At 43.2% G+C, this 21,811-nt stretch overlaps 1 protein-coding gene across 7 annotated transcripts in view; it reads right to left on the bottom strand.

Moving 5' to 3' along the window:
* The window catches only part of LOC149322955 (voltage-dependent L-type calcium channel subunit alpha-1D-like), an 87,637-nt gene that overhangs the window by 4,331 nt on the left and 61,495 nt on the right, over positions 1–21,811 (bottom strand). For 6 of the 7 annotated variants that reach the window (XM_089485334.1, XM_089485338.1, XM_089485326.1 and 3 more), the window contains 17 exons: positions 20,526–20,684; positions 19,060–19,170; positions 17,507–17,590; positions 16,919–16,939; positions 14,448–14,576; positions 13,234–13,299; positions 12,585–12,676; positions 11,462–11,621; positions 9,773–9,900; positions 8,581–8,677; positions 8,180–8,282; positions 6,925–7,026; positions 5,754–5,884; positions 5,522–5,647; positions 1,651–1,880; positions 805–945; positions 340–503 (listed from right to left, as the gene is read on the bottom strand). In XM_089485334.1, the coding sequence (XP_089341460.1) occupies positions 340–503; positions 805–945; positions 1,651–1,880; positions 5,522–5,647; positions 5,754–5,884; positions 6,925–7,026; positions 8,180–8,282; positions 8,581–8,677; positions 9,773–9,900; positions 11,462–11,621; positions 12,585–12,676; positions 13,234–13,299; positions 14,448–14,576; positions 16,919–16,939; positions 17,507–17,590; positions 19,060–19,170; positions 20,526–20,684 (2,044 nt within the window). The remainder of the gene's footprint in view (positions 1–339; positions 504–804; positions 946–1,650; positions 1,881–5,521; positions 5,648–5,753; positions 5,885–6,924; positions 7,027–8,179; positions 8,283–8,580; positions 8,678–9,772; positions 9,901–11,461; positions 11,622–12,584; positions 12,677–13,233; positions 13,300–14,447; positions 14,577–16,918; positions 16,940–17,506; positions 17,591–19,059; positions 19,171–20,525; positions 20,685–21,811) is intronic. The other variant, XM_089485343.1, reaches the window with a different exon arrangement.

Raw genomic sequence — 21,811 nt, 5'->3', positions numbered from 1 at the left:
TTAATTGCTTTTATCCTTTTAATTGCATTTCATTCTTTTAATGAGTGACATGTTTTAGTACTGTAATGGTTCAACTCTATTTTAATGCTCACCTTTTGTAAGTTTTTAACTGTATTGTCTATAGCTGTGGGAGACAATTTCACTATATATTCCCCCTGCCAAAGCTCCATAGAAGGCCAAAATGCCTCACCCTACCCCACTCCTGTATATGTATATGTCTTCTTCTGTATAGTGCATAGATGTATAATGTCTTCTTCCGAGGGACCCACATTATCCCAACCTTAACAGGTTTTCCTCCCTGAGTTGTTGAACAATCCCTAATTCCAGCTATCCCCTGACCTGTAGGCGTGGGAGGCAAGAGGCGCCTGCGCTTTGGTTGCCTGCCATCCAGTACTCCATTGACAAGCCCGTTGTTGACACGCCGGGAGGGTAGGGGCAAGGAGCCTCCATAGCCATTATCCCAGCGATGGCGGTGAGGCTGAGGGTTGTGCAGAGATGGCTGCCTGCATGGGACAAAAACATACAGAACCACACAGATCAGTGAATGGTATTCCTCAGAATCAGTTCCCTCTGCTGACCTGCCTTTGTTCTTCATGGCTCTAGCTATGTGGCAGCAGTAGGTTTCAGTAAAATCTAGGGCTTGAAACAGTTACCTTTTTTCATAATTAATATTAACTCGAACAATATGGATCTGGACCATGGGAAAGAACTCTCCTTCTGTTGTAGCAATGGCAACTTGCCAATAGGACCAGTGTCATGTCCAGAGCGTCTGTGTAGTGTAGTGTATGAAGGCCTTATTCTCACCTTTCACGAGAGGCCATGCTCTCAGAGTCCTCCTCCCGGCTGTAGTAACCCTGCTCAACTGAGGTGTCCTCACCATAATCCTCATTGTGGGTAGCTTCTTCTTTCACAGTTGGTGGGATGCAGCTACCGTCAGAGCTCCGTCTGAATAGATAGAGAAGATTAAATTTGTGAGGAACCCTGGAATCATAACTCCCTGCCTCACTATGTACCCCATGAGAATTGCAACCGTCTTCTTCCTTTCCAAGCCTAGCAGCAGTGATGTAGCCAAGTCTTTTAGTGCAAATCTCAAGACAAGTCTCAAGTCTCTACTTTCAAGTCTGAAGTTAAATCTCAAGTCCTTGCAAAATACTTTCAAGTCACGTTTTAAGCCGAGTCTCAACTCTCAGAGCCAAATTTTAACTGAAACAAAGAAGGCAGAGTGCATTTCTCAGAGGGGAACAGCCAGTGCATTAGGCAATGGGCTTAAGGCAGAGATTGAGGTTTGGCTGGCAGCCTGTCCCCATTGCACATCAGACGAGCCTTATAAAGATTCAGAAGGAGCTTTCTAAAGCAAGTCCAAGTCAAGATGCTTCCTCCTCAAGCCAACTGCCTAATGTATTTGTTGTTCCCTTCCTAGAAATGCACCCCACATTTCGAAGAAAACAAGTTTTGCCTGCCACTCAAAGTAAATGGCACCAGCAAGTCGGTCACTAAAAATATACACATCTCAAGTCAGGTCGAATCAATATGTAATTTTTGCCAAGTCAAGTCCAAGTCAAGTCACTGAAGTGAATTCAGTCTGCCTTAAGTCCAAATCAGTTGACTCGTGTCTACATCCTGCCTAGCAGAACCCCCTTCTGTTTTCACCTGTTTATCCTGCGTCGCGTGGTCATGTTGGGCAATTCCGTGGGTTCATCATGGCCACTGACATTATCCTCGTAATGGGTTGGCCCATTTGTCATGTGAGAGAGGCTGACACTCGAGGGATGCCGGGAACCTACAAGGCCGTTCATCAAAGTCTTGCTCTCCTGTTCTGGTGAAGTTGCATCAGCTGAGATATGGCGGTCAGGAGCACTGCCATACAATGCCTCAGAGCTCTGTCAGAATGAAAGGAAGAACCATATATGCCTCAGAAATACTACTGCCATTCACGGTTGCTTTCAAATCCCTTCACACATTACATAAACATCAAGTCCTATATCCAAAGATCAAGCTGGTGATTTCAAATCAATGTGAGATCCACTGCTTTACTCATCTCTTAAGCCTGGGTGGTATTTGTGGCAAATCGACATTTTCAAACTACAGGTATTTTTAGACAACAGCTCTCATAATCCTTCACCATTGACTAAGCTGGTTAGGACTCAGGGGAGTTGCAGGCAGAAATATATGAAGGGCTGTAGTCCCTATCCCTGGTCCAGGAATGACGGTGGTTCCACCTGTCCTGAATGGGGTCACGCTCCCCGTGAAGGACTCCGTGCGCAGTCTGGGGGTGCTTCTTGACTCTTCCCTTCACCTGACTGCCCAGGTGAACGCGACAGTCAAGAGTACCTGTTATCAGCTTCGGCTGATTCGCCAGCTGCGCCCATACCTGGCCCAGAGGGACCTTGAAACTGTTGTACACGCTCTGGTAACCTCGAGACTGGATTTCTGTAATGTACTCTACATGGGGCAACCCTTATACCAAACTCGGAAGCTGCAATTGGTGCAGAACATGGCAGCACGGCTGGTCACTGGTGCTCCCAGGACCAGCCATATAACACCTGTGCTTAAAGATCTCCATTGGCTGCCCATCCGCTTCCGGGCACAATATAAGGCGTTGGTTATTACCTATAAAGCCCTAAATGGCTTGGGTCCAGGATTCCTGAAGGACCGCCTCTCCCCGTACATTCCGCCTCGCACCCTCAGAATATCTGGGCAGCAACTCCTGAAGGTGCCTGGGGCTAGGTTGGCTGCTACGGCCAGAAGATCCTTTTCCATAGCTGCCCCAGCCCTCTGGAACACGCTGCCCACGGAGCTCCGCTCATCCACCACCCTGGCCCAATTTAGGAAGGGCTTAAAAACCTTCCTATTTAATCAGGCATTCCCCGACTAAACATCCTGTGGGCCTCCCTCCTCTCTCGTGGCCGTGAGGTTGGGCTTATGGGGGTTTTTTATTTTATTGTTTTGATGGATTGTTATTGTTGTGTGTGTTTTTAATTCTGTATTTTATCTGCGCTTTGGCGCATTTTGTTCGCCGCCCTGATCATTCGGAAGGGCGGGGTATAAATAAAAATTTTATTTATTATTATTATTATTCTTTCTCCTCAAATTCCCTTTCAAAGAGTTTTCTTTACATTGTAAGGCTCCTCCTTCTGTCCTTTTCCTCTTTCTTTCATTATATTTGCTGAGAGCTAGCATGGTGCAGAGGTTTGGGTATTGGAGTAGAATAATGTAATCATAGTAGGAAGAGACCCTAAGGTTCATCCAGTTCAATCCCATTTTGCCATGCAGGAATACACAATCTAAGCACTCCTGAGAGATGGCCATCCAGCTGGTTTAAAAAACTTCAAAGAAGGAGACTCCACCATACTCTGGAGCAGTGTATTCCTCTGTTGAACAGCTCTTACCATCAGAAAGTTCTTCCTAATGTTTAGATGGAATCTCTTCTCCTGTAGTAGTAACAGTAATCTGGAGGCCAGGGTTTCAATCCTCACTCAACAGTGGAAACCCACTGGGTGACCTTAGGCATGTCACACTTTCTCGGCTTCAGAGGAAGAACCAAATCCCCTCTGTAGGGTAGCCATGAGTCAGAAATGACATGGAAGCACACAACAACATTCCTCCAAAGGGAAGCAGACCTTACTGGGATTTCTGGTATAAAATGTATAGTCTTGATTTTACTGCTGAGATGCTAACGCTTAGAATAATGTCACTCTCCATCAACAGAGAATTATGGCCATTTGTTTGTAATGAGAATTCAGTCTGTGTGTGATTCTACTACTTTTCTTTTTCTTCAGACTCTCCATCTTCCAACCCTTCTTACTTGGGTCTGATGTCTTTTCAAGTCCCTGTTTCTTCTCCTCCCCCCTTTCTTCTGATTCATCTGCTTGCATCAAATCAGAGGAGGGGCAGGAGGAATATTTTTTGCCTGTCTTGATTTCTCTATGATATTACGGTGGCAAACTGCATGACCAGGTTCACCTTCTTGCACTACAATGTATTTTTTCTTATACAATATAGATCTGGGGTGCATATATTTTTCTTGGATTTAGAAGGTGCATTGTAGCTGACCAAGAGCAGACCTCCATGTAGTGATGAGCTCAGTATAGGGGGGGGGGGGGATGTAACATGTAAAGGGATCTTCTGATTATAAGAACAGACACAGAATTCACTCTTCAAGCAATGAACTAAATCAGAAACTTCCTTCCTCTCTCATGGCTTAATTTCAAACTCATCCTAGAACTGGTTTGTAATACTAAGATTCAGCATTGGGAAATATCCAAGTACTGAATCTGAGCACATGCAAAGTGGCATTATTCACTGAAAATTTGCACTACCCAGATTCCAAAGGTACACGGGAAGAATGCTTATAGATCTGAGGGCATAGGTTGAGGCATAAGCAATTCCTCACCCACATGCTACTGCAAATCAAAGTCCACCTTCCAGGATTTGGGGGTCTGCAAAGGGCTAGGCAAGGAACTTTCAGTGAGGAGGAATGTGTGCCAACCAAAATAATTCACTCATGTTGTCTCATTCTTGTGAGAGTGATGATATGGCAGCTCCTGGTGAGCCCCAACAAGGTGAGACATTTGCTGTCTCAACAAATTTCTCACCTTGCCCCCTTTGAAACCAGACAAGCTAGAAATACAGTTCTTACTTCCTCCCCCAAATATTTCACAGTCTTCCAGTTTCTTCTTTTCTACAGTGCAAAGCAACATATTGTACACACATCTGCTCTCCCAGAAACTCGGTTACAGTCTTTTCCAATCTGAGCACAGAACAGCAGGTGTGGAAAAGCAGAGAGAACTGACTAGTAGAAATGTACTTAATTTGCATTTAGTACAAAGCATTCTGGGAAGAAAAGGTAAGAAACAGAAACCAGGATTTATCTTTCAAAATAATATGCTCTCCACCAATTTGTATGTAATATTATCCTACAATTCTTTTCAGATCTGATCACTGCATCTCAAAGCATCATTATAACACACTCCTTTTCTAGGTGACCTGAACTTGCACCAAGTATCTTAACTTGCTACAAGAAGTTAGGTGGCTCAGGAAAGTGAATTAAACCACAGACAATATGAAAATCTAACATTTTACCCCATCACAGAAAAATTATTTCCCGGTTGGAGATTTTGCAACTGATTTGGTTGCAAATGTGAAGCAAAATCCATGCCTTCAGACTCCATAGATAGTATTCTAGCTCAGTAAATGCAATCAAAGATTAGCAATGCCTACTGTAATATTACATTTCCAACTGCAGGACAAGAAAACAACTTGGTTTTCATTGAAATGTTAAATTTGTTTCTGAGGGAAATCACACAACTGGCTGCACTTCCATACACAAATATTCCCTACAAATAGAAAAGTAGTGCGTCTGTGGAAGAAGAGCTGTAGTTTATAAACACTCCCTATGATACGTTCTCTTGTCAAAGAGAATATTTCTACACATAGAAGCATTCAGCCACATGACTTTCCAACTCCAAAGTCCACTCAATGCAGAATTACTTCCTGAGGGAATGCTAGGTTTAAGGCTCACCTTGTAGGTCACAGTCTCCTCGTCCTCACACACTGTTTCCCCATTTTCCTCCTCTCCTTCTTCCAAGTCACAAGACATTGCCCGACGGATCTCAGGTCCCAAGTCTTGCAAACTTTTCAACCCAGCCTGAATGGGACAGAGGCACAAGGACAGTGGGATCAGAGCTGCCCAGAATCTATGTTGCATTCCTTGTTCATGAAGAGGCCCATACTTACAACAAGGAGAGACTCACTTGCAAGGCAGTAGAGTTGCTTGGGGAACCATCTGGTCCAAGCATCCCCTTCTCCTTTCGTTTACGGAATTTACGGAAATAATCCTGGATCAAAAATGTAGCGTAGAACTTTCCAACAGTGACCTCCTCCTCTGCCAAGGGAAGGTTTAAGCACATGCTGGTTAAGAAACATGGCTTGTTTTGAAACAACCATTCTTCCATGAAGCCCCATACAACCAGCCAGGCTGGTTTCTAAAAGTCAAAAATCACTGCTGAGGCAGCTTATAGATCAAATTGACTGGGAGGTAATTATCTTCAAGGTGCTGCAAGAGCGTCAGCATCCCCACCCCATAGCAATGGAATAATGGGGTTGCACTTGTAGTTCCAAAGATAAACTCCATCTTGCACCAAAAACCATTTGACATTTCATGTCATTTTATTATTATATGTGTGTATCTGTGTGTGTGAGAGAGAGAGAGAGAGAGAAGAGAGAGAGAGAGAGAGTGTGTGTGTGTGTGTGTGTGTGTGTGTGTGTGTGTTAGAGAAAGAGAGAGAGAAAGAGAGAGCCAGTATGGTGTGATGGATTGAGCACTGGACTACAACTCTCGAGCCCAGGATTTGAATCCCCATTCAACCATGGAAACCCACTGGATGACGTTGGGCAAGTCACACTCTCTCAGCCTTAAAGGAAGGCAAGGGCAAACCTTCTCTGAACAAAACATGCCAAGAAAACCACATGATAGGTTTGCCTTAGGGTCACGATAAGTCAGAAGTGACTTGAAGGCACATAATAACAGAGAGAGAGAGAGAGAGAGAGAGAGAGAGAGAGAGAGAGAGTAAAAATTATTTTGCAAGGCCTATTGTGACTGGTGCCAGAAACCCAGCATGGCTGGTAGCTGGCTCAAGGCTCGGAGATTTTGAAAGGCCCCAGCAAACAACATAATTTTTGATCTGGTCAGGGACGTAGCCAGGATTTTAGGAAGGGGGGGTCCAGACTAAGTGCCACCATTATAATGGGGCTTGGGCGCAGCGGCGCAGCAGCACACATCATTCATTTTTCTAATGGAAGGGGGGTCCAGACCCCAAGAACCCCCCCTTGGCTATGTCCCTGATCTGCTCCTTACTTCTCCCTTAATGGTTGAAACACATGAGAAGAGGATAGATTTGTTGTTGCCAGGACAGGAGTACTGACCTTCTGGCGGGGGTATCACCTCATCCAGTAGTTTAGGCTTTGTCCGTTTCCAGATCTTTTTGATGACAGCACGGAGCTCCTTGTTGGCCACATCCAAATCTCCTATAATAGGAATGGACAGAAAAAGACTTTCATAGACTCATGGAATTAAGGTTCCCTATGGGCCATTGAGTCCAAGCCCCTGCTCAGTGTAGGATCTCTAGATAAAGCATCACCAGCAAGTAGTTGTCCAGCCTCTTTCTGAAGACGTCCAGAGAAGGAAACCCCACCACATAGCCAGGCAATTGGTTCCATTGCCAAACTGCTCTCACTGCCAAGACATTCCTTCTAATATTCAAGCAAAAATCTACCTTCCTGTATTCAAAAATCTTCCAAAAATTCCTGTCTTTAGGGACTCACTGTAGCACCCAGGGACACCACTTGGGGAGTGACTCTAGAACTAAGAGGTGCGGGTTGAAGTAAAATGGAATGAAGCTAAGACAAAAAAAAAACTGGGAATCAAGCAAGGACCTTTGGATAGCTGACATCACAGAATATTACAACTTGGCAGCAAGAAGGTCACAAAGGACGTTTTTAGAAGGAATAGAAACCTTAGAGTTTGGGATCAGATCCAATTTTCTGATGCTGGGATTCATGTATATCTCATATATATGTGTGAGATATGTCATATATGATGCCAAATGTAATTGTTACAGAGTCAGTGTGGCAAAGTGGTTTGAGTGTTGAACTATAACTGTGAAGACCAGGGTTCAATTCCCAGCTTGGCCATGAAACCCACTGGGTGACCTTGAGCAAGTCTCAGCCTCAAGGGAAGGCAATGGCAAACTTCCTCTGAACAATTCTTGTAAGAAAACCCCATGATAGGTTCACCCTAGTATTGCCATTAAGTCAGAAGTGACGTGAAGTCACACAACAACAACAAATAATTATTTCATTGAACAGCTAGCTATTATTTGTGGTCACTATGCATCTTTCCAACCCCTTCTCTCTCATAAGACCCTATCAGGAAAGAACAGCAAAGTTTTCCCACTCCTCAGATTTCCAGGGAGGGAGGGAAAGCATCTTTGTGTTGGACAGGAGGGATGAAGATGCTGACAAGAGATAGGACAGAAAGTTGCTGCTGGCAAGCAAAGCACGGGGATTTGTGAAAACCTAGTAATGGGGCCTGGCACATATAAAGTTCTTTCCCTTCATCAGCAAGAATTGTCTTTGTGTATATTGGGGCTATATGCCAAAGCATCATCTTGTACTTCACCTTCTGTCTTAATCTTAAGGGATGTCCGCACCAGGGCAAAGAGGGTAGCATTGAAGGTGACCGTTCCATCTGAGTTCAGGGGCATGTTCATAGCCACTAATCTCTGCAGAGACAAACACAAAGACAAACACATTCAAACCAGAGTTTAGGGAATGTTATTTCTTTGGACTACAACTCCCAGAAGCCGTCAACCAGCATAGCCATTCCCTTCCCGACTCTGCATAGCTTCCATTCCCTCCCCAAGCATCATTACTTCCCCGACTCTCTCCCTTCCTGACCCATAGAAGAAGTGAAGGATAAAGTCTTACAATTTGGTGCAGGGATTCTGCTGCAGAGACTTTTACTCCCCTAGCTAGAGGGAAGCAGAAATGACCCATACTCCTGAAGGCCTTTGGAATTACCTTGCAGGCTACTCGGTGGGGGCAGAGCTTCCCAAAGCCGAGGGGTGGCTGAATGCGGCGAAGCAGAGTCACCACATCAAGGTGCTTGATACGGCCCCTGGAAGAACAACAGCAACAATGGCAACAACAAAAATAGTTGTGGATTTCCCTCATTTATAGATTGCTTATTTATTTTATTTTATTTTATTTTATTTTATTTTATTTTATTTTATTTTATTTTATTTTATTTTATTTTATTTGTATGCTGCCTTTCTGCCAGGAAGGACCCAAGGCGGTTCACAGGGCTTCCAAGTCATCTCACACAATAACAAAACATTAAAGAAACAAAAATCCAAACATTGTTAACAGCAGCAGAAATATGGGAAAACATATGCCATTTTATTTAAACCTTACCAAAACAGCACTATAGGTTGCAAGAAGTATTCAAACAAAATTAAACACATTTTAAAGAACAGCTCCATTGATCCAGTAGTCCAGATTCTTAGTAGGAAGTTCTGGGACAAGGCTCCCAGTGTCCCTGTGAGACAAGCAGACTAGGAGGGTAATGTTACAGCCTCAAAGGGGTTCCTTATAAAGATTCAAGCCAAGTAAAACTAACACCATCTTGGATTCTGGGTCCATCCATATGAATATAATCCCTACTGGTGCACATCTAGCTAGCAAATAGTTAGAAGTAATACTCCCCCATTGTAGGGTGATTTACTTTAGTAGGTTTTTTAGTAGGTGCACAATCTTCTGGTCTTAGAACCCTCTGGCGACTAAACAGAGCCCCGCCTTGAGGGGGGGGGGGCAAATAAATAAATGCAGAAATTTAAAAAAAAAATGAGTAGTTTTGATGTGAAACAATGCAGAAAGGACACTACAGCCTATTGAAAAGGTGAATCGTCACTTTTGGAGGCTTCCAGGAGATTTAATTCCCCTTTTTTGCCAGAAAAGAGGTGATCCAGGAGAAAGTCTTAAAAATATATGCTCAAGGAACCTCAATATGACTCCCAGTATGTTCAGTATGTTCTTTGCCCATCTCAATTCTAATGATAGGAGCCAGAAATTCAGGACATTCTACTGGTAAGGAAGGTGAAGACTGGAAAATTCCAGGATTGCTGGGACATCCAGAAATACTACTACTATTCCCAGTTGTTGTTCCTTAATTACAAGAAAGAAAGAAAGAAAAAAGAATGTCTTTGTCTCTTACTTGGCACCAGGATCATACTCTGACCAGATCCTCTTGAACTCGTCAAGATGGTGGGGACCCAGAATGGACCAGTCCCTAGTCAGATAGTCAAAATTGTCCATGATCACAGCGACGAAGAGGTTAATGATCTAGGAAAGGTGAGGCAGATATCAGTAGATGCTCCCAGGGAACCCATGGAGAGCAACGAGAACAAGAAATCAGAGGCAAACAGCCTAATCTCTTAGGAATGTTTACTCAGATGTAAATCACACTGAGTCCCCAAGGAAACATGCTTAAGGTTGTTTTTGTGGGTTTTTTCGGCTATGTGTCCATGTTCTAGAAGAGTTTGTTTCTGATTTTTCGCCAGCATCTGCATTCTCTGAAGATGCGAGCCAGAGTTGCAGGTGAAACAAACTCTTCTAGAACATGGACACATAGCCCAAAAACACCACAAAAAACTATGGATGTCAGCCATGTAAGCCATCACCTTCACATGCTTAAGATTGCAGCCACATTTGAAAGGGTGGATATCACATCACAGTGTCAGATGAGCTCATGAATTCTTTCTCACAGGAACTATTTTCAGGGCTTTGGCCTGGGCTTAGAATGGGCATAACAGAAATAAATAATGACAACAAGCATTGAACTACAACTCTGGAAATCAGGGTTCAATTCCCACCTTGACCATGAAACCCACTGAGAGACACTCTCTCAGCCTCAGGGGATGGCAGTGCCAAGCCACCTCTGAACAAATCTTGCAAAAAAAAACCAAACATGATAGAGTCACCATAATTCAGAAACAACGTGAAGGCATGCAACAGCAAACAACAATAATGCCTTAGAATAGGCCTACTGCCAATTGCCTGCTCAAAATTAGCATCTTACATGTGTCTAGGATCATTATCACACTACACTTATAGCAGTATTATTCCACTTTAACTTGAATGGCAGCCTCCTGTGGCATTCTGGAGTGTGCAGTTTAGCGATGCTAGAAGCTCTCTTGCTGAGAATTCTAAATGCTCCTTCCTAAACTATACTTCCCAGGATTCCACAGGAGGTAGCCGTAGTAATAAAAGTGGAATAATAGTGCTATAATAGTGTTGCGTAATAATCAGCTAGGATAAAGAAGGATGGCTTTTGGTCATGAGCCTCAGTGCTCCTCATTTTAGCAATAAGGCATGGGAATATACCCATTATATGCTAGAGACAGCTGTAAGAAGATTGGGTAAATTTGATTATGGAGCACTAGCATGAGGTTTGTGCTGGTGCAGGGATATCACAAAAATATAACCCTTAAAACACTTTATTACTGCTGTCATTCTGCAATTCTTTGCTTCACTGGCTAAGCACAGAAATAGCAGGAACATTTTAAGGCTTTTCCCTTGCAAGAACAGAAAAGAAACCAGCTGGAGGGCAGTTCTGAGTGGACAAATGGCAGGAATGGGAAACATTAAGCCAAATCCTGCTGTTCGGTTTTTTTTTTGCTCTAGCCTCTGAGCTTACTTTTCATTATGTCCACACAAGGAATCGCTTCACACGTTGCCTGGGTAATGTCTGCTTTTAATCTCAAGGTACAGGGCTGGTTAACTGGCACGTCAAAATCCCCAGTCCTGTTGAAAACAAGTGTTTTTGCCTAGTGGACAGGATGACAGGGCATAGACTCTGGGGAGAGCAGAGGGAATGGCAGACATCTTGACTGTAAATTCTCACCAGAAAGGCGCACAGCATAAAGAAGCTGATGAAATAGACAATGGCAAAGTTGCTGCCACAAGTGAACTCCTCCCCAGGCTCATAATCGGATTCAGGGTCACAGCGTTTCCCAGGCATGCTGGCCAGCATGATCTCCTGCCAGGCTTCCCCTGTTGCACACCTGGAGGGGATTGGCAGGTAAAAGAACAGAGTGAAGGTGACCCACTTGGGTTTGAAGCAAAGATATTGATCAAAAATTGGAAAAGTGGGATATAAATAAACTATTTATTATTATTATTATTATTATTATTATTATTATTATTATTATATCACTGATGCGGTAGAAGAGGAAGATCAGACACAGACAGTCATCTTGCAGTTTGGGAAGGGAGCCGTTTGGGAAGAAAACACTGGGAAGTCAGGCAGCTAGACCTCCTGCGATTCTTCTCCAGAAGCACCTTCTCCTCCAATACAGTTTGGCCAACTCACTGACGCTACACACTGAGTGGCCACAATAAAGAATTAAATGGGTCTATATGTTGGTTAAATGTCCAAATGTTTTTTTAAAAAAGAAATGTGCATGTTTGTGATTATTTAGTTCATGTAGGTGAAACTGATATTTTAAAATAATTAGTTCTTAAATAAGAAATAATTCTTTTAAAAATGTGTACATAAGAAGAGCCTTGCTATATCACCCCAGGGGTCTGCCTACTGCCTTTGTACCTGTTCCCTCTCCCCTTCTCCTAGTCATGAAATAATGGCCCTTTATTCTACTTAAATACCCTGAAGTTTGATCTCAGAAGCTAAGCAGGGTCAGCCTTGGTTAGTACTTGGAAAGGAGACCACCAGGAAAGACTAATCTGTATTCAGAGGAAGGCAAGGGCAAACCACCTCTGAATAAATCTTGCCAGGAAAATCCTGTGAAAGCATTGTCACACATCAGAATTGACTTGAAAGCACATAACAACTACAACAAAGTCTGCTGTATTCTGAAGCCAAGGTAAGTCAAAAGAAGGGAAGGTGCCCCTGGATAATTAGGGCCTTCTGCCTGATCTCAAGCACAGGGGAAGGAGAAAGAGGAACAGCACTCCTCTCTGCATGACTGGAAGAGGCGCATGAGAGGTAGGAGAAAGAAGAAAGGTACCTGAAAAGCAGCAGCACAGCCTGTGGGAAAGTCTGGAAGTTATTGTTGCGATTGATTGGTGTACCATCCTGCATGGCCACTTTGCCAAATGTCTGGAAGGCAAAGAAGCACTCTCATGATTAAGCCAAAAACAGGTTTTAGATAGAAAATATTTCTGAAGCAAACTGGAATAACCAACAGCATTCAATCATCCCTCTCAATACTCTCAAAGATTCCCAGCCTTCATCCCTCCTCATGGAGCAGAGGATGAAAGCAATGGCACCATGCTGCTAGGACAACTGCATGAAGCAGGAGAATGCTTCCAGCACTCAGCATGATCTGGCTGTCTTTCTGCTTCCGGTTTCTTTAATCCAAGCTCTGCCTATATGGGACCAGTAAGTGAAATTTAAGTTTCTCATAGGCATCATCTGTTTAAACCACATGCTCAGTTAGAATAGCATATACATGCACTCACTGATGAACACAAGCAAGTCTCTTGTACATTCCCATTTTAACACAAACACTCATTGTCTACCCATGCCTCCATCTATGCATAGTTGTGCATAGTTCTAGCAAGCCTACTCACAGCTGTAATGAACAGTCAAGTCACTCAGAATCACAGAGGAATTCATTTGCTGCACACAAGCACACAGGGGTGGGAGAGGCTTACCTGCATGCCAATGACTGCATAGATGAAGAAGATCATGGCAATGAGAAGGGCAACATATGGCAAAGCCTGGAGGTAGAATAACAAAGAGAATTTGGAGAACTGAGTCACTGCACACAGCAGCCACTCTCACATACTCCCAGTTTAGCCCAATGTCAGAATGTTTTGACAAGAGGTGCCCCATGGCACACGCATTTCAACATTTCTCAAACATGCCAGAGCTTGATGCTTTGTTGCATACAACTCCCAGAATCCCAGACTGGCTGCGGGAAGGGGTTAAGGGGAGTTGTAATCTTTCCCCAAAATGACCCTGCTCAAGCTATTCTGATATCTGAATGGAGCAAAATATTCTGGGATCTAAAGTCTGAGGAAGATATCACATGACTGAAATTGGAAGCATAATCCAGTGTCATCCTGAACATAATCATGCGTATTCACGTTATTGTGCGAAAGTTTACCAGATGTGATCGCTGGCAGTCCAAATGCACTCCGAATGCAATCACACATCAATCCATAGTTAAGTAAAATCGGTGAACTAGTGAAGACACAAACCCAATTCCTAGGCAACTTTGCACTCAGTGCGCTGTGGTTTGGTGTGATGTGCATGTCTCTTTTGGTCCTGGTCCCCCCTCAATCTGGAAGGGGGGTTTCCCATGAAGCCACACTGCAATTCCACTTCAATTTTGCTTCCACTTGTCCTTCAGCATTGCTGAGGGAGGGCTGCTGCCTGCTAATTAAGAGGCATGGACCGGGAGCAATTGGATAACCATTATATTCACGTTTTAATGTGACAAGAGTGAATATATGCTCGTTTTAATGTGAGTAGCGCATGTTCTTTCAACTATTCTTCCCGCCCCCTCTCCAACCTCTTTTGTAAATTGTGGGGTTCCTTGGTTCCTCTCTCTCACTCGCCTAAATATGCCTATGTTCCAGTCATCTGGAGTCTCACTGAGCATGCGCAAGGGTGCCAATTCGCAATTAAGAACCCACCGATGTGATGGCTTACTTTGCACAGAATCTGGGTCGCGTTCAGGGAGGCCATTACAGCAAATTTAAAGTGTGATAAGGAATCACGTAATTGCATGAATTTTCGAACTGACCTCACTATCTTCTCTTTCAAAATTGAGAGCCTCCCGTCCCGTTTGATAAACTCCTGAGAATCAGGGGGAGGCAAAGAGCATTCTCTGTCCCTTTCTCCTCCTCTGCCAACAGCTAACCTGGAAGGATTTGATGAAGGTCCAGAGCAGGGTGCGGATACCCTCCCCTTTGCTGAGCAGCTTGACCAAGCGCATGACACGGAAGAGACGGAAGAAAGTGATAGAGATGCGAGAGCTGTCCTCTGAACTCTATGGAGATAGAAATCAGGTTGTCACACACATATAGAACATGGTGCACAGATACCAAATCCACCCATGCTGCTTTGCTAGATGGAATCACAGTTTACACAATCCACTCATCAGTTTCCAGTAGGGTCTCCTGTCATCTGCTCAAAGCAAATGATGCCTGTTGGAGGTACACTGCCTCTGTATATAGTGGCCCATTTAAGCTCAGGGGTGACGACAGGTCATCCCATTGTTTGAGAACTACAGCTTTCATCAGCCTTAGCCAGCAACAGCCAACCATATGGGATCATGGGAGGGAGAACGATGCATTCTCTATCCCTATTTTGCTATTATATATAGAGAGAGGAGGGGGGGAATAAAATTAATCAATGAATCTTTCTTTCTTTTTCTTTCTTGTTATGCTTTTAACTTTTGTATGTTTATGTACTTTTATTCTGTTTTTAGCTAGCTGATTTTAACTGTCTTTTAAATGCTTATTGTACAGTTTTTAAATGGTTTTATTTGTGAGCCTCCTTGGGTCCCTTTCTGAGTGGAAGAAGGGCACAGAAATGAAATGAAATGAATGAATGCCTTACAGATTCACATAACCACAAATGACAGGGTTGCATACCTCTCAGGTGAATGCAGCTCATGCCTCCAGCAGGAGCAGCACAACCAATCCACAGTTGGGTAAGGATGGCTGCAACATTCCCCCCAGTGCCCATCTTTTCTTTGCCTTTGCCCAGTCCTTTCACTGGTCCCAGATTAAAGGGGAAAATGTTATGCAGTTGCTAGGTAACCATGCTGCTTTTTCCTGTATCCGTATGTAGCAAATACAAATTGGGGAGATGGAGGGGAAAGAGGGACGTTTATTCTGGGAATGTGGCACCAAGATTAGTGGGATGAGATCAATTGACAAGTAAGATAAACAGAGGGCCCCATATCTGAGATGGGGGCAGTGTGGCCTACCAAACTGGTACAAGTCCTGACTTTAATAGACATTCTTTCCTCTGGAGAGTTTATAAGGTGAATGTGCAGGGTGACTAGACATCTTCCTTTTCCAGGACAATTCCTACACTTCAATCTTATGTCCAGGAGGAATTTCAAAATGCCCTCCATCTTGAGCATGACTAAGAAGCATGAATTTACAATTGTGTTTATAGCTTTTATTTTGTAATGTCGTACATTTTTCTTGAATGTCCTATATTTTGCAGTACCTTGTCCTCCTTTGTGGCTCAGACATCTGGTCAACCTGTGTATGTGCCTTCAAGTCACCTATCATGGAGATGACTCTATGAATTTCATACCATTTTCTTAGGCAAGGAATACTCAGAGGTGCTTTGCCAGTTCCTTCCTCTGAAATATAGCCCACAGCACCTGATACTTGTTGTCAGTCTCCCATCCAAGTGCTAACCAGGGCTGACTCTGTTTAGTTTCCAAGATCAGATGGAATCTGGTGCCTTTAGGGTATTGGGCATGCTGTATATATTCACATATAAGTCTAAACATTTTAGTCTAAAAATTGACCCAAAAACATGAATTGACTTATCCGCAGGTCAGTGTAAGTACTGTACTTTAACTCTTATTTTAAAAGGAACTAAGAGAGTAATCTGTCCTGGAAGCACTGATCCCCCTCTATTCTCTTATCCATTCAGCCTGTAGTTTCTGTACGTACATTTATGCTGACTGGACTTTTGTATATTCTTTGGCATTGTTTTCCTTTGCTTCATACTTTATATCCTTTGTTACATGCCTCTAGATTTTATTGACGCATCCACGGGTCATAGCAAAATCCATAATATTGGCCCCTATAAAGGTCAGTTTATAGTCAAGTATATATGGTATACAGTCCTCCCTCCGTTCTTGCAGTCTTCAAACTCACGTCCCTCGCTTATGCATGAGGGATGAACAGAGGGAGGATGAATGGGCTACATGCACGTGGCACGCACCTGCGCACCCTTCTGCACCTGTGCCTATATTCAAGCCAATGGGGCTTGAATATAGGCAAAATTCCCTTTTCATGAGGGGGTCTGGAACAGATCCCCCGCGAAAAAGGAGGGGTGACTATATTGTTCTTTTTCCATTTCCCACTTCACTCTCACTCTCCCTTTTATCTTCACAACAATCCTGCAAAGTTGATTAGGTTAAGAGTTGTGACTGGTCCAAAGATACCCAATGAGCTACAGGGCATAGTGAGTATTTGAACCTCAGCCTACTCAAGCCCAGTCTAACACTCTAACCACTACATTTCACTGGTGGTTTTATGGATTTTTCTGTTGTGTACACTCAAACATTTCAGACAGTCAGCTCCTCCACTGCCCACCCTCAAACCTTGTGGAGAAGATGCAACACATATATAGAAGTACCTCTCCAACATGCCCTCCATTCTAGTGCAAGATAGTGAAAGGGATCCATGATGATGATGACGACGACAATGATGATGATTATGATGATGACAGTGAAGAGAAAATGACATTTTATAATATTAATCATGGTAGGAAAGAGGTGGGAAAACGAAAGAAACAGCAGAATACATGCTCCAATTGATAAACAAAAGACAAGCAAAAAGGTGATTTTAACAGTGGAACAGTGGAACAGAAATGAAGTTTGAAGGATGTTTTATACCCCTCAAAATCAATTTTATTTCATGTATTATGCATATGCAAAATATTAAACAGAATCTAGTCTCTGGCACAGAGCATTATCTTTCTCTGTTTTCATTTTAAAAGCATATTTCTTATTGTGACAGATATACTTGAGTTACCCTGTCTGAAAATATATACATATTCACATGTTAGCAGAATTCAGTCCATACACAGGTACTGCAACATGGTGAAAGCTTTTCAATAGATTTTCCTGCAAATGTGTCTCAACATCCTACAGGGACCTTCCATAAGAAAACTAACAAATTATGGGTGTTTTACAGGGCATGCATAAGGAGGAGGAGAACTCACGTTGACTTCAGTGACGGCAATGTCTACCACACTCCCAACCACAATCAGAGCATCAAAGGTATTCCACGCATCACAGAAGTAGTGCTGGAAAAGGACAACAGAAAAGACCTCTTGGAAACCAACCTCTGTGAAAGTCAGCCAGAAATAGGCCCAAACACCCTCCACCTTTCTGTTGTTGTTGGGCGACCCTAAGACAATCCTATCATGGGATTTTCTGGACAAGATTTCAGAGGAGACTTGTCATTACCTTTCCCTGAAGCTGAAAGCATATGACATGCCCAGGGTCGCCCAGTGGGTTTCATGGCTGAGCTGGGAATGAAACTCTGGTCTCCAGAGACTTAGTCCAACACTCAAACAACTATGACAAACTGCCTCTCTTTTCTAATCTCCTAGGACATGGAGCTTTGGATTCAAGCTACAGGAAAAGAAATGCCACCTAAACATTAGGAAGAGCTTCCTAACAGTAATAGCTGTTCAACAATGGAACATGCTGCCTCAGACAGTGGTGGAGTCTCCTTTTTTGGAGATTTTTAAACAGAGATTTTTAGACATCTGTTGGTGGAGCTTTGATTGTGTATTCTTGCATGGCAGGTGGTTAGACTGGATGGCCCTTGGGATCTCTTCCAACTCTATGATTCTATGATTACTTTTGAAACCAGAAGCAGAAGAAGAAAGATACATGGAACATTATTCTGTTTTGCCTTGTTGCTCAACCTAAGCCATTGGCGTGGGCTGAATTATAAATCTAACTACATTTGTCAGATGTTCTCTCAAGCCTCCTGTTCTCCTTGGAAGTGTTACCTTGAAACACACAGAAAGTGAGCATTTCGCCAACCAGCTCCTCTGTGGTAATACTGTCTGCATCAGAATCTCACGCAAAGACATGAGTCTGCCGCTGCAGACACTGTAAATTGCTTGAACTTGACTTTTGGCAAGAAAGGGCGTTTTTACATATTTACATTTGCTCTTCAGCCTCTATTGTTAGTGGCTGGCGCCAAATGTTGACATAGTTAGACATTTGCTAGGACCTGAAGATGGGGCAATAGTCCTGCTTCCATTCTGATTTTATATAAAGTCAGCACCCAAGAATGTCAGAAGCGGCATGGAGGGTTCTTGGACCAAATGCTCTGTGACTTTTCTGGGATAAAAGTGAAGATGGTGCTAGAGGAGGGAGCACACTAAGGGTGTCTTGTCTGACAGTTCACAAAATCTGGAGCTTGGTTTGCCTGTGCCACTCCTTATCAGACCATTGTCAACAGAGAAGATTGAACAAAAAGCTCTTTAAAACCTCAAATGTGAAAATGCTCAAACTGGGGGTGAGGTGGCAATTATGGCTCAGGGTTGGAGCCATATTGTGCCAAATGGCATAATGCCAGAGTTTCTGGAGAACTATGGAGTCACCTTGAAACTGTGCAGTTGTTTGCAAGAAGCAAGGGAAAGCCCGCCCCCCCCCAGCAAAACAAACAAATCACAATACAAAATAAAAACCCACTTTAGGAACTCCTCCACCTTGTTCCCCACCACTACCACCAAATACTGGCAACCCTGCAAACCTTGGGCTTGAAGGCAATGATCTTCAATACCATTTCCACAGTGAAAAGGCCTGTGAAGACCATGTTAAGCAGGTCCATGACATAGTTGAAGGGCTGGGACTGTTCATAATGCTGTAAAAGGAGACAAGCACAAAATAAAAATTAAATTAAATTAAACTTTAAATTAAAATAAATTACATATAGACATATCTTGGGATGTCTCAGTCTGGAATATCTTGTGAATTGCTTTACAAGAAGAGCCAAGCTTGGACTCAAAAAACCAGTTATCCTTGTTACATTTGGACTCTCTCATCCTTCCACAGTCACATATGGATGGAGTAGCAATGAGATGTTATCTCCCCTGGTCCTCAGTGGATACAGCTGATGTGCCAGGTTAGATGGTCTGCACAGAAGGCTTTCAATATGTCTCCCATGGACACTTCTGTGACCTCAAAACCTCCTTTCTATCCTGGTGCTAGATCCCACCTAGATTTCCACATCTTCCCTGTCTTCTCACTGCATCTCCACTTCCTTTGCAATATTGAATATTGGCTCTGTTTCACGTCATTAGCTTGCCATTCCGTGCTTTTATGCTTTTTAAAGGAGAACACCAGTCCTGAAGAGCGATCTCACTGGTCATCTGTCACTAGCAAGGCATCTCAGGATGCAAGAGATCCTGTCATCATATGTTCCCTATCCTCATCTGATAAGTGACCCTGCTTTCCAGCATGGAACTGTCCACCTTCTTCTCAGAGTACATCCTATGTTTTAACTATATTGTATTTGTTTCAATTTGTAAGACTACTTGAGTTTTGGGGTAAAAGTGGGAAATTTAACAAGTAAATAAGCAGAAACAAAAATGTTGGGCCCTGGTGGAACAGCAATAGACAAATATAATAAATAAATAAATAAATAAATAAATAAATAAATAACAAAAGTCACTGCTTGAGATGGATACTTTTCATGCCCAAAGTAACACTGCAAATGCAACATTTCTTTGTCAGCAGAATAGTAGGATTTTGTCTTATCAATGTGTCTGCTTTGCTTGTGTCTGAAACTGGAGGTTGTATAAGGGTGTGTTTTTTAGCAGTAAAAACAATATATGGATAAGGGGTGTTGAACTCTTCATTCATTCCTTTTCTTTCTTCCCTTGCTGTACTTCCAGGCTGTTCACTTCCCATACCTGTACCAAGCTGATGCAATGAAGAAAGAGGAGCTTAGTATGGGAGGAATTCAATTCCCTTTCACCCACATGTTCTTTTTGTTGTGAAAAACAAGATCCTCCAACATGGCTTTAGACATACACAGGGGGAGAACCAACTGGGCTGTGCCACCCCATTGGGATTTAGTTGTCCTCCATCAACAGCCTTTCCTCCCCTATCTTTACCCTCAAGCCTTGAGGAGAGATAGGAAAGAAATAAAAATTATTATCATTATTATTATTAGTATTATGTAAGCCACTGTTGCTCCCTTCTGGCCATACTCACTTGTACAGCCAGTGCAATGGTGTTGAGCAAGATGAGCACAAACATGATGTACTCAAAGCCAGTGGAGTTGACCATGTACCAGAATTTGTACTGATATTTGTTCTTGGGGATGTAGCGCCGTAAGGGCTGGGCTTTCAAGGCATATTCCACGCACTGACGCTGGAGAAAAGAGGAGAAAAAAGAGATTTAGAGGGTATAGAATAGTAAAGGACGACAACCTTCCATTTGATTACTAGCTGCATTAAGGAAAGCCCCTTCATTAACATCCTTTTAATAGCACAGACAGAAAAATGGCCCCAGTAGCCTTCATGGTATATGCAAGGGATGAAGAAAATCCAGGCCGTGGGCTTCAATCTGCCCTGGGGCCCTATTTGCAGTCCCTGAAGTCTTTCAGAGACCTTTTAACCCACCCTCAAAAGCATTCTTTTTTTTTTTTTTTCAGCTGAAAAAATGGAGAAAAAGCACACAGCACCCCCCTCTGCTACTCAGACCACAGAAAAACATGGTGAATAACTCTCCTTGTCCACTACTGGGTTTCAATATCTCCCATGGCAAAAACAGCTCTACTTGGGCTGATTCTTAGAACCAACAGTAATGCAACATCATTTCCAGAGGGACTAGGAATGATCTTTTGGCCTGCTCAGGAGTCACAGGAGCAAATGATCCCTGCACTTGAGATCACCCAACACCAGCATACATGTTGGATGCAATCCTGTATGGCTCAGTGCAGCTGCTTGTAAGTCTGCATGTGGTGGACCAATGCAAGGCTGAGACATATGCCACCCCTGATCAGCCTCTGAACCCTACCACACCCAGCCATTCCTTGGTTCATGGGGTGTGGACAGGATTGCAGAAGCATCTGGCTATGTTCCCATAGCCAGACACAAAATGATTACAGCAACACTGAGATCCTCAGAGGACCATGGCAGATCTCAACACTGATGTCATCATTTCTTGTCTGCTTACAGGGAAATGTCTCAGCAATTCTGCCCACTCCCAATGAAGTGGGGAATGGTTGCAGAGGGGACTTCCGAGGCTGTTCATGAAATCAAGGGAGGGGTTTAGGGCACTGTGGAGGAAGGAGAGGAATACCAGTCCTCACAGCACCCAAAAATGGACATACGCACATTTAAGGGAAATTTATGGCATACATATGTCACCAGGAAGATGCTAACTTGGTGGATGAAGCAATCCATCATATGAATGTACAGAACTTCTTTGATCTCTTAGCTTTAGCTCCTTGAGTGAATTTTCCTTCCCATGGCCACTGGCAAAATGCCTCAATT

This window comes from Sceloporus occidentalis, unplaced genomic scaffold (assembly GCF_023333645.1).
Source record: "Sceloporus occidentalis isolate IW3139 unplaced genomic scaffold, rSceOcc1.0.p SCAF_1, whole genome shotgun sequence".
In the NCBI taxonomy this organism is placed as follows: Eukaryota; Metazoa; Chordata; class Lepidosauria; order Squamata; family Phrynosomatidae; genus Sceloporus; species Sceloporus occidentalis.
This window is presented reverse-complemented; position numbering and strand designations above follow the sequence as displayed.